At 41.0% G+C, this 12,937-nt stretch overlaps 1 protein-coding gene across 6 annotated transcripts in view; it reads right to left on the bottom strand.

The window, feature by feature from the left end:
• AKAP1 (A-kinase anchoring protein 1) overlaps positions 1–12,937 on the bottom strand; it is an 80,479-nt gene that overhangs the window by 30,226 nt on the left and 37,316 nt on the right. For all 6 annotated transcript variants that reach the window (XM_083379699.1, XM_083379704.1, XM_083379700.1 and 3 more), the window contains one exon: positions 3,438–5,073. In XM_083379699.1, coding sequence (XP_083235825.1) covers positions 3,438–5,049 — 1,612 coding nt within the window. In that variant the 5' untranslated portion in view covers positions 5,050–5,073. The remainder of the gene's footprint in view (positions 1–3,437; positions 5,074–12,937) is intronic.

Below are 12,937 nucleotides of genomic sequence, written 5' to 3'. Positions count from 1 at the left end.
ACTTTAAACAGTCACTAAGCGAACTGTTGTAAGTCGAGAACTACCTGTACTTCATCACTTTTTTCCTTTTTTTTTTTTTTTTTTGGTCTTCAGGTTTTGACACCTTGCTAGGCAACTGGTGGTACTCGGATGTTGCCATATCCTAAAAGTGGTACAATGGGTGAAAAGGTTGAAAAGCCCTGGTTAAGTGAACCCGTTCTTCCCTATGGACCATTTCTGCAAAAAAAACTGGAAGTAAAAACCGATTTTTAACAAATATACTGTATCTTAAATCGTGATTCTGGAACACTCCAAACAGACATATATGCAGGATGATTGCCAAGCACCCAAGACCAGAGGAGGAAACAATAGTCAGAACTTTGGAACTGGGTCACAAATAAGTTTCTGGGCGGTCTGTCTTAACTTCAGTCATAAATCAAGGACTACCTGTACAGTGACGTATGACCGTTTTTCACACTTATGGTTGTTGCAGCATCCCCATGGTTATGTGATCAAAATTTGAACACTTGGCAACTGGCATGTATTTATGACAGTTGCAATGTCCCAGGGTCATATGACCATCTTTTGTGACCTTCTGACAAGCAAAGTGAATGGGGAAGCCAGATTCACTTAACAACCGAGATACTAACTTAACTGCAGTGATTCACTTAACGACTGTGGCAAGAAAGGTCTTAAAAATGGGACAAAATTCACGTAACAAATATTTCACTTAGCAACAGAAATTTTGGGCTCAATTGCGGTTGTAAGTTGAGGACTATCTGTATAAAGCCAGAGATCTGGAAGGTACTAAGATTCAGAAAGGTGCGAAATAACTTGGATAAGAAGCACAGAGGAACAATTCTTTCTCATCTTACACGGGAATCCAAATTCTCCCCAGGCCAGGCAATCTTTCATGGATCTACCTACCTCACAGGGTTGTCACTGGGGAGAAAAGTGGGGAAAATAGCTACGACTGCTGCCTTGACCTTCTAACTGAAAGGCGAATATAAATCTGATTAAAAAATGCATAGACTTGACCAGTTTGTTCATCCTCCAAAAAGGAACACGTATGGACCCACAAGAACCATTATTTATTAAATTTATACATTGCCCATCTTACTATCCAAAGCAACAAAGGTAGCTTGAGATAGAAAAGACTGACATTCTTCTGATTATTATGAGATGGTAAACTAGTTACTATCTCCATCAAGATCCCCAGTGTTTAAGAACAGTATACTATAAAATTTTCTTTCTTTTTCTTTTTCTTTCTTTTTCTTTCTCTCTCCCTTTCTTCCTTTTTCTTTCTCTTTCTCAACCCTCCCTTCTTTCCTATCTATCTATCTATCTATCATCTATCTATCTATCTATCTATCTATCTATCTATCTATCTATCTATCTATCTATCTATCTATCTATCATCTATCTATATCTATCCATCTATCATCTACCTACCTACCTACCTACCTACCTATCATCTATCTATCATCTATCATCTATCTATCATCTATCTATCTATCATCTATCTATCTATCTATAAATGGATATAAATGGAATTAAAATAAAAATTTTAAAAAATAAATATCTATCTATCTATCATTCACATTTTGAAACTACCCATCTGCCTCACAGAGGATCTCTGGGCAGTGTACAGTAAAATATTAAAACACAAAAAAGTATTAAAAAATCAAAATTTAAAAAGAGACAAGGATGATTAAAAGCCACATTAAAATTAATTAAAAAGTGAAGGGAGGGCTTTCAGATCCATGGTTGCATGTTCTTTTGCACTCCCCAAGCAAGACTGAAAGGTTTGGAGATTGGGGGGCTGTCTCACCTGGGGGGGGCGATATTATGAGCCTTAGGAGGAGAGTTGTGGGGGAAAATTCCATTTTTCCAATTACAACTCCTGAATCCAAGCATCTACCAGTAATTCTCATTGAGGCAGCAGAAATTAGAAAAACTGGTATGTTCCGAAAAGAGCATAGACTTTACATATAGAAAATTCATAGTTTGGGCTGGTCTAAACCCAACTTTAGATGCTGTGCCTGGATTCACATTTCTTATTTTAATTTGTAGACCACCTCACTCCCAATAGTCTTGGTTGGTTTAGTTTTTAGTACTTATCAGTATATATTTGATATATTTATAATAAATTATGTATACAATATTTATATGGAAATTATAGATTTATATTTAGTATAGGTTAGACTGTTAGTAAGTATTCTATTAAACCATGGTTTAATAAATAAACCATACTGACACCATTCCAGCCTGAGCCATAAACTCCAGCTTATAAGCCACAAAAGCTCAGTTCATAATTGTATCAAGCCAAAATTAAATAAACCTAATTATGGCTTTAAAAAACCCCTAGCTATAAAGACAGTCTTTGACTTACAACCATTCATTTAGTGACTGTTCAAAGTTACAGCAGCACTGAAAAAAATGAGTGCCGGATGCCCAAATTATGATCATGTGACCATGGCGATGCTGCGTTGGTCATAAGTGGGATGCCCAATCGTGCATCTCATTTATCAGTGTCACTGTAACTTTGAACGGTCACTAAACAAATGGTCATAAGCCGAGAAATACCTGCAGTTCCAACTTCTCCACTCTCCACACACACACACAATTTGATGTTTGCAATCCAGAATCTGGCTCGAAATGGGTTTGGTTGGATTTTTAATTCTGGCTTCTAAGATTGGTCAGTCTTAACAATATCTATTTTTCATTAAAAGTCCCCAAATCAAAGATGGGTGATTAAAGCCACTCCTTTTTTGTAAAAAAAAAAATCAAAATGGTGGCATATGACTGAAGTTCCTTTTCAATATGCATTTACAACCGGGTGGATTCGACCATCCCATATTTTTTTTGACACATACATATACCCAAATTTCCATTTCCCTACAGATTTATTGGTGCTCAGATCCCAATATTTCAAAAAAAATAAAAAGAAATCTCTCTTAAATAACCACCTTTCCAGGGGTATCCTGAGGAAACTATCCTATCTTTTACCACAGAAAAATAAGAGCAGGCCCTACAGGTAGCCCTTGACTTACAACCACAACTGAGCTCAAAATTTCCATTGCTAAGCAAGACCATTGTTAAGTGAGATTTGCCCCATTTTAAGACCTTTTTTGTCACAGTTGTTAAATGAATCACTGCAGTTTTTAAGGTAGCAACACAGTTGTTAAGTGAATCTGGCTTTCCCATTGCCTTTGCTCATCAGAAGGCCGCAAAATGTGATCCCATGACCCCGGGACACAGCAACCATCACAGATACATAACAGTTGCCAAACATTCAAATTTTCATCATGTGAACATGGGGATGCTGCAATAGTTATGTGAAAAAAGTCATAAGTCACTTGTAATGTACAGTGCCCTTGTAATTTGAATGGTCACTAAGTGAATGGTTGTAAGTTGAGGACTACCTATATTTAGTTAAGATGACAGAGAATCCTCACCTCCTGAGTGGTCTGTATCGGCCTCCGCTGGCCACTGCTGTTCGTGGTTCAGAGGTGGAAAGTCCTCCTTCAGCAGGCCATTGCTGTATGGCACCCGGTTTTCCGCTGACGTGGAGGAAGGTGGCTTCTGGCTCGACACGGACTTGTTCTCTGAGTCTTTGATGGTGGACATGTTCAACAGATCCAGGTGTTGTGGAGGTGGAGATGAAGCACTTTTCAAGAGATCCTCAGCACTAGCCCCATCTTCTGAGGTGCAGGCGCTGCACCCAGAATCTTCCATCACCATGTGACCATCCTCAAACTCCTCCTCATGGTTCGTAGCTGCTGTCACACTGCCAACAGACCGCCTGGTGGGACAACTGGAGTCTCTGAGCCGGTTGTGACTTCGGTTGACCAGTCGGCCGTGTGTCAAACAACTTGAATATGTAGCATGGCGGTTGACGTTCTCCTCCAGGAGGGGAGATACTTCGACAGTAGCAACCTTCTGGTTCACACATTCACCACCCTGGCTGGATTCTGCTTGGCCAACGCCTCCGGTGGACATCTTCTCCCGAGGACTATCCACCCGACTTGCTATTTGGCATATCCTCTCTGACACATCACTGACCGACCCTGATAATACTTCCTCGGTAGCTGCCCGGATGACATTAGAAATGATTTGCATGGCCACCTGCTCAATCTTCTCTACTTCTTGTTTGTCCAAACTAATGGCTCCTATCCTCTCTTTTTCCAGATCACCCTTATACCCAACTTCTCTGCATCCATTGTGCTTCAACATGCTACCAATCTTTGAACTGGACGTCATCCCTTCCTCAACCACCTCCAATCTAGCAGGTTCAACACACTTAGTCGGTGTCCCAATTGCAGTCTCTCCTTCGCCACTATTATTATCACTCCCTTCTTCCATTTCAACAGGATCCTTAGGGATCTCACCCGGAACTTCTTCAATTATCTTTCTGGAGCAGGTGATGGGGAAAGAATCAATAGAGGTGGATGCAGAACACTGGTCTTCTTTCAAAGACCTCTCGGATGAACCGATCTGGACCATCACATCTTTTCTACTGTCCTCCCATTTTTCAGAACCAGGAGCTGCCAACAGCCTTTGGTTTGATGCTTGATTGGAATCAGGCTTTCCTTCATCGGCTACCTCGCCAGTTTGGGAGTCATCAACTTTTTGTACATCCAGAAGAGAGGTCTTGGGCGAAGGGGAACCAAGCACACCTTGAGGCCCCATCACTTCCACTTCTCCACTGTCGTCCTGAAGTGAATCCGGTTGGAGGGTTGGTATTGCCCCAACAGGAAGGTCTTCTCTCGACGTTTCCAAGCTTTGGGCTCTGACTTCTGTCAGAGGTATCTGCCATTCTTGAAAGGGTGAATCGCTGCACTGCTTGTCCTGCAGAAGTGGGGAAAGTTCAGTGTTCGACTGCCCAGTTTTCCAAGAGCTTGGCTCCTGAGGAGGAGAACATTTCTGGCACTCGTCCAAGCTAGGAAGATCTTGCCTGTCGTGGTTACTGACACGCTCCTTTTTACGCGAAGAAAACCACCACCAGCCGATGAGTGCCAGCACTCCGGGAATGGTGAACGGCAGCAAATTGCGGAAGTGTAACGCCATTTCATGCACCCTCAGAAATTAAACCTGAAAAAGAGAGAGGAAAAAGGGCCATAATTAAGATTTCAGTTGTCTAACAATATTTAGAAAAGGGTAGCTTTCCATGTCCTATTCAAACTAACATATTTTCTCAATGTTGGCAGCTTGAAGATGAAGCATAGCTGGCTAGGGAATTCTGGGAATTGAAGTCCATACAGCTTCAAACTGCCAATGTTGAGAAATAGTGACTTAAAAAAGCAAAAAAATAACACACAGCACCATTTCCATCAAGAAGCTCATTCTTTAAATTATGTCTTAATTCCTATCGGTTCTGATAACCATAACAAAAGTCACAGCCATTTGAAGGATTGTTCTTCCATCTAAAAGAAATCTCTAGCCCTGTCTTCTTCAACAAATCTTAGTTAAAACAAGCCACAGCATAACACAAGGTGGTAAGGGACAATGGGGAGGGAGGGAGGGAGAGGGAGAGAGAGGGAAAGAGAGAGAATAATACAGGGTAGTCCTCATTTAGTTGAGACCAGAAACTTGGTCATTAAACGAACGTCACTAAGTGAAACTGAAACTCTGCTTACATCCTCACTTCAGCTTCCTTGAGTTTACAGACCTGCAAAGGTTGTACATGCGAGAATGGTCTATAAAGTTACTTTTTCACTGTTGTAACTGTGAACAAACACTAAATGGGGCATTCGCTAAATGAAGATTCCCTCTACTCTCAAAGTCAAATTCAAAACCATTTTGGTAAGTTAAAAAAATTGGCTGAAAGTAATAAATGTGAAGACAAATATAAATTGCGTTAGAAAACAGTAATCAAAGGCAGGGGGTTACTGAGTTTGGTATCAATACTTAAGGAAGATTAATCAATTGCAAACCGAATATAAGCCAGAAATGGGCGAGACAGCAAAAAAACCATCATTTCCAAATGACAATAAATAACTGTTCAACTCTGTTTTGGCTTCCCACATTCAGTCCTATGTCCGCTTAAAGGAGGATTTAGTGAAACTGCAACAGGTTCAAAGAAAGGAAATCAGGATGATCAGAGGATTATGAACTAAGTCAAAGAGGAGAGACAGACAAAAGTGGGTTTAATTTAACCTTGAGGAATGACTGAAGAAGAACATAATAGGCTCTCTTCAAATACACAACAGGATTTCATATTAGAGGCCCAGACCTTTCTCTTATTCCAGAAGGTAGAATACCGGATAGCAGATTTAAACTATAGGAAGCTAAATTCCAAGACAATATCAGAAAAATCTGAACAATAAAAAGTCCCTGGGAGATGATGGTCTTCTCTTTACTGGACCTGTTCAGATAGAGCAGAGGTGGGGAATTATGGCCCTTTTATGACTTGTGGACTTCAACTCCCAGAATTCCTGAGCCAGCTGTCTCAGGAATTCTGGGAGTTGAAGCCCACAAGTCATAAACGGGCCATAGTTCCCCACCTCTGAGGTAGAGGCTAAACAGACACCTGTTGAGAATGGTTTAATTTGGACAGCTGCACTGAACAGGGGGTTAGACTGGATGACCTCTAGGATCCCTGCCAAAAAACTGCTTCTGTATGCAACAATCTCTTCCTCCCTTGGGACATTAAAATATTTAAATGGACAATCAATGGAATGGCTTGTCTTCCAGAGTAGTGGGTGCTCCATAGCTGGAGGTTTTCAAGAAATGATTGGACAGCCATTTACTCAGGGTGGTATAAGGATTCCTGCCTTGGGCAGGGGGTTGGACTGGAAGATCTCGAGGGTCCCTTCCAGCCCTATCATTCTATGATTCTACAATAAATTTGGAAAAGCTCTGGAGGATACACTCACGGCTTTCCAACAACCGTATTCTTATACAGTTGTCACGATTAAGCACACAGACAAACTGGTCACACGTCAGACTTCCACTTGTAGGAACACATTCACAACTTTGCCATTATGTGAGTGGCAAGCTAGATACGTGCTAACATATCTTCAGAGGCTGCTGACCAGGATCACACCAATTTTACAGTACTAGAAATTCCCCAGAAGCTGAATGACTTGAAGTTGCAAAATTGAGCTGCAGATTTTTTTTTAATAGGATTATTGTTGTGGGGAAAATAGAAGGAGGAAGGAGTACCATGTGTGTTTGCCACCTTAAATTACTTATAAAAATAAAAAAGGCAGGATAAAAACAATCTAAAGAAAACCCAAACCATGCAGAGTAGCACCCTCCAAGATCAAACTCATTTTGTCCTAGAATTGTGCAGCAGCTATAGAATCCTAGGAAAAGATGCAACTTCTCAGCCTTTCAAGGTAGACTAGACTAGGAAAATAAAGGCTAATACTATTTTTATGGAATGGGATGGAATGGAATGGGAATGGCAATGGGAATAGGATTAGGGAATAGGAATAGAACAGAATAATATATAATATGACTAGAATAGAATAGAATAGAATAGAATAGAATAGAATAGAATAGAATAGAATAGAATAGAATAGAATAGAAGAACAAGTGTGATTAGATGCACAAGTAATTTGTCTCCAATAAGCCCTCAGTGTACATGTAAAACAACAAAGTAATAATAAAAAGGACAACAACAACAACAACAACAATAATAATAGAAAGACTGTGGCAAAGGCAAGCAAGGGTGGTACCAATAGTAATAGGCGCCTTGAATGCAATTCCAAAACAACTGGAGCACCACTTGAACACCATTGGCATTGACAAATTCGCCATTAGTCAATTGCAAAAGGCGGCCTTACTAGGAACTGCTTCCATCCTGCAACGATATCTACAATATCATCAAAATCCACATCTGCCTATCCCAGGTCCTTGGTAAGGACTCGATAGGTAGACAAAAATGCCAAATCCAGTCTGAACATCTGGCTGACTGTGCGATGAATTAATAATAATAATAATAATAATAATAATAATAATAATAATAATAATAATAATAATAATAATAATAATATCATCATCATCATCATCATCAATAGAGAAGGTAGTGGAACAGATGAGAAGGATAAGAGTAATACAGCCCTATTACATGGGTAAATGTCCATAGACATAAGACAGTGTTGTGGGAATTAGGTGTTCAGCAGAGTGATGGCAAGAGGGAAAATACTGTCTTTGAGTCTAGTTGTTTTAGCATGCAATGCTAAAGGGAGAGAGTTGAAACAGTTTGTGTCCAGGATGTGAAAGGTCTGTAGAGATTTTCTCAGCCCTCTTTCTGTCCCATGCAGTATATTCTACTCTATACACTATTAGTAGAGGGAAGCAGAAGTAGAATAGAATAGAATCTGGAAGGGATCTTGGAGGTCTTCTTGTCAAACCCCCTACTCAAGCAGGAAACCCTATACCATTTCAGACAAATAGTTGTCCAATCTCTTCTTAAAAACTTGTATTGGAGCATTCACAACTTCTGGAGGCAAGTCGTTCCACTGATAAATTGTTGTCGTTCCACTGATAAATTGTTCTAGGTTGCTTCTCTCTTTGGTTAGTTTCCATCCATTGCTTCTTGTCCTGCCCACAGGGGATACAGAACAGTGTCTAGATCACGGGTGTCAAATTCGATCACGTCATGTGACGTATCGTGATATATCGCGATGCTTTTTGCCTTTGCCGAGTTGGGGTGGGTGTGTCCAGCGTGTGACGCATCCGGCCCACGGGCCACCAATTTGACACCCCTGTTATAGATTTATCCAACGGCTGTAATTGTAATTCTTCCTCCTGCCCCCCCCAAAGCCATTCTCAATGTCTCTTATAAGCATCCTCCAAACCTTCTTTTTCCCTTAAATGTGGATCTTTTCAGATCCTTTGGCTAAGCACCAATATACAGCTTAATCACTCAATCAAGGTTTCGTCCAATGAACATCCCAGAAGGTGTTTTAAGATTGAGATATCTGGGATCTGAACAAGAGGATATTCTCAGCATTTATAATCCCCATCTCCCACCCACCCCTTGCCCCCAGAATAAAATCTGAAGCAGCTGTACACATCCATAATCAAGCTACAAAAACCCTTTAAGAAAGAGAACCAGCTACATCACGAATAGCAAGAAACAGTGGCTGGAGCTGACTGCTTTGAAAATTTTTCCTTTTTTTTTTTTGAAGGAAGGAGGAACGAAAGGATGCCTTAAGGTTGCATCCATAAAGCTGAAGGCACCATTTCACCACTTAAAATTCCTCTCCAAACCAGAGAGAGAGCGAGGAGCTTCATCCTTCAGTCTTTAGAACATTGTCTATCGATAGAAGAGAATATTTTGTAGCTCCGGGTTGAACTGTGGGGTCCTTGGGGCTCTCTGAGCCTGGTGGTTTGCTTGCAGATGTTTCATTACCCACCTAGCATTGATGATGTTAACAAGTTTGGTAATGAAACGTCTGCCAGAAAACCACCAAGCTCAGAGAGCACCAAGGACTCTACAATGTTTTCTATTTCAGTGTTTTTCAAGGATGCCACGGGACTTCGAGGAATCCACCAAAACTTAATGAGGTTCCATGTAGCTATTTTTCCAAGGTACAGTTGGAAAGAAGACTGTGAGTCATTAACCTAGTCCTTCCCAAACAAACTTAGATAAATTACAGGTAGTCCTCAACTTACAACCATTCATTTAGCAACTATTCAAAGTTACAAAGCACTGAAAAAAGTGACTTAGATCCAGTCCTCACACTTACAACCACTGCAGCATCCCCATGGTCACATGATCAAAATTCAGGCAGTTGGTAACCAGTATGTTTTTACAAGGGTCCCAGGGTCATGTAACGGTGATTTGTGATCTTCCCAGTCGGCTTCCAACAAGCAAAGTCAATGGGAAAAACCAGATTTGCTTAACAGTCATGAGATCCACTTAGCCACCGTCATGATTTGCTTAACCATCATGACAAAAAAGGTCAAAAAATCTGGCATGACTCGCTTAATAACTGCCTTGCTTAGCAGAAGAAATTCTGGCTCCAGTTATGGTCATTATTGAGGACTATAGGCATCCAAAATTGGATAAAAATAGATTGCCTTTGGGAAATGGCACATAAGCCCATAATCCACTGCAGCAAGGGCATTTATACTGACTTACAGGTTGCAACGTGTATTAAAACAGCGGTCCCCAATTTTTGCCCTTGGCGGCCTGGCCAGGGGGAGGGAGGGGAACTGGGCTGCACGAGTGGTGGGTCGCAAATACACGGATGCAGACACAACTTGACTTTGCATGCACGCTGACCCACCGCCCTTGTGAAATGAACTGCACGCACATGCACGCCAGTCTGCCTCTCACATGGCCCAGTTCCAAATAGACCATGGTCCGGTAACGGGTCACAATGGGCCTGGGGGCTGGGGACCCCTCTACTAAAATATATTCAAAAATCTCCCAAAGTATTCCTGTTAAGATAAAACCTGAAGAAATTGCCAGTGGTAATTGGTTGAAATGACAGAAAAAATCAGTGATGTTTTTATAACAGAGATAGTCCTCAAGTTATGGTCATTCATTCAGCGGAGGTCTGAAGTTACAATCAGGCACAAAGCCAGCTGGGTGACCTTGGCCCAGTCACTCTCTCCCAGCTTTAGGAAGGAGAAGATAAGAGCAACTCTGCTTTTGAAAGTCTTGCCAAGAAAAAACTCCGGCAACTAGTCCACAAAATGGCCAGGAGTCAACAACCAACTCAAAGGCACATACAGGCAATCCTTGACTTATGACCACAATTGAGCCCAAAATGTCTGTTGCAAGGCAGTTAGTTGAATATTTAAATGAATTTTTACCCCCATTTTACAATCTTCCTTGCCAGAGTTGTTAAGGGAATCACTGCAGTTGTTAAGTTAGTAACACAGTTGCTAAGTGAATCTGGCTTCCCCATTGACTTGGCTTCTCGGAAGGTCACAAAAGGGGATCACGTGACCCCAGGACACCGCAACAATCATAAATACATGCCAACTGCCGAGAGGCCAGATTTTGATCACGTGACCACAGGCATTCTGCAACAGTTGTAAGTGTGAAAAGAGCTATAGCACTTAGACCAGGGGTAGGCAACCTGGGCTCTTTTATGACTTGTGGACTTCAACTCCCAGAATTCCTGAGCCAGCCATGCTGAGGAGAAAAGGAGAGGTTTCCATGTTGAGCCATGCTGGCTGAGGAATTCTGGGAGTTGAAGTCCACAAGTCATAAAAGAGCCAAGGTTGCCTACACCTGACTTAGACTTATATACCGCTTCATAGTGTTTTACTCTAAGCCAGAGTTCCCCAACCTTTCTGACTTTATGGACTGGAGGTGGGGGGAAGGTGTTGGTTGCGTGTGAGCAGCTGGAAAGTACACATGGGCAGCTCTGCGTGAGCAGCAGGCACACACGCCTGCCGCTCACGCAAATGGAGTATGTGCAGATGTGCTTGCCCGCTGCTCACGGAGGTGGAGATTCGTGTGCACGCTCACCGCTTCTGCGGCCCAGTTCTGAACAGCTCACAGCCCAGTAGTGGGCCACAGGCCGGGAGTTGGGGACCCCTGTTCTAAGCATTTCACAGAATCAGCATATTGCCCCCAACAATTTGGGTCCCCATTTTATCGACCTCGTAAAGAGGGAAGGCTGAGTTAATCTCGAACCGGTCAGGATCAAACTCCGGGCAGTCAGAAGAATTTGCCTATCATACTGCATTCTAACCACTGTGCCATCACGGCTCATGAAAAATGGTGGTAAGTCAGCACTTGGCACCAGCAAGATTAGCAAGAATGTTTAAAAATATGTCAGATAGATGTTGGAAATTTAAACATAGGTCAGGCAGGTATTATCATATTTGGTGGACACGTGACAAAATAAAGAACTATTGGAAAAAGATACATACTTGGCTAGAGAAGATGTTGGGAGAACATGTAGATTTTAAACCTGAAATTTTTTTATTGGGTATAATGCCAGAAAACACTAACAAACAAAGCCTACAGTGGCAAAAATTTTATTTGCGCAATATTGGAAAAATGAAGGAATACCATTAGATGAAGAAATAATAAAAAAATACTAGAATGTGCAGAGATGGACAGATTGACTATGAGACTGAAAGAAAAAGAAGAAACAGAATATTACCAAACGGGACATTTTATCGATGGCTAGAGGAAAGAATACAGGATTAGGAATTAAAATATGTGTTAGTGAATGTAAACTCAGACAGCACGTTGGTTGAAAAATTATTATTGTACCGTATTTTCCAGCGTATAAGACGACTGGGTGTATAAGACGACCCCCTACATTTCCTGTTAAATTATAGGGTTTGGGCTATACTCGCCGTATAAGACTACCCCTCTTCCAACGCACACCAAATAAAAATTAAAAAAACATCAGATTTGATTTTAATATGGTAATTTTAATTCAAATGCTTATGACATGCAGGTGCTTAGTAGGAAAACTGTCACTTATAAACATAAGGCTGTTTGTCATCAAACATGTAAACATAAAACAGTGCAAGTGGATTAAACTATAATATAATAATAATAATAATAATAATAATAATAATAATAATAATAATAATAATAATAATAATAATAATAAATAATAATAATAATAATAATAATAATAATAATAATAATAATAATGAGGAGGAGGAGGGGGGGACCTTGGAGGTCATCTAGTCCAACCCCCTGCTAAGGCAGGAAACCCTATACCATTTCAGACAAATGGCTGTCCAGTCTCTTCTTAAAATCTTCCAGTGTTGGAGCATTCACCACTTTTGGAGGCAGGTTGTTCCACTGGTTAATTGTTCTAACTGTCAGGAAGTTTCTCCTTAGTTCTAGGTTGCTTCTCTCCTTGACTAGTTTCCATCCATTGCTTCTTGTCCTGCTTTCAGGTGCTTTGGAGAATAGCTTGACTCCCTCTTCTTTGTGGCAGTCCCTGGGATATTGGATCACTGCTATCATGTCACCCCTCACCCTTCTCTTCGTTAAGCTACACATACCCAATTC

This window comes from Vipera ursinii (genome assembly GCF_947247035.1).
Source record: "Vipera ursinii genome assembly, chromosome: 1".
NCBI lineage: Eukaryota > Metazoa > Chordata > Lepidosauria > Squamata > Viperidae > Vipera > Vipera ursinii.
Note: the sequence above shows the minus strand (reverse complement) of the source record. Positions and strands in the feature narration are given on the sequence as shown.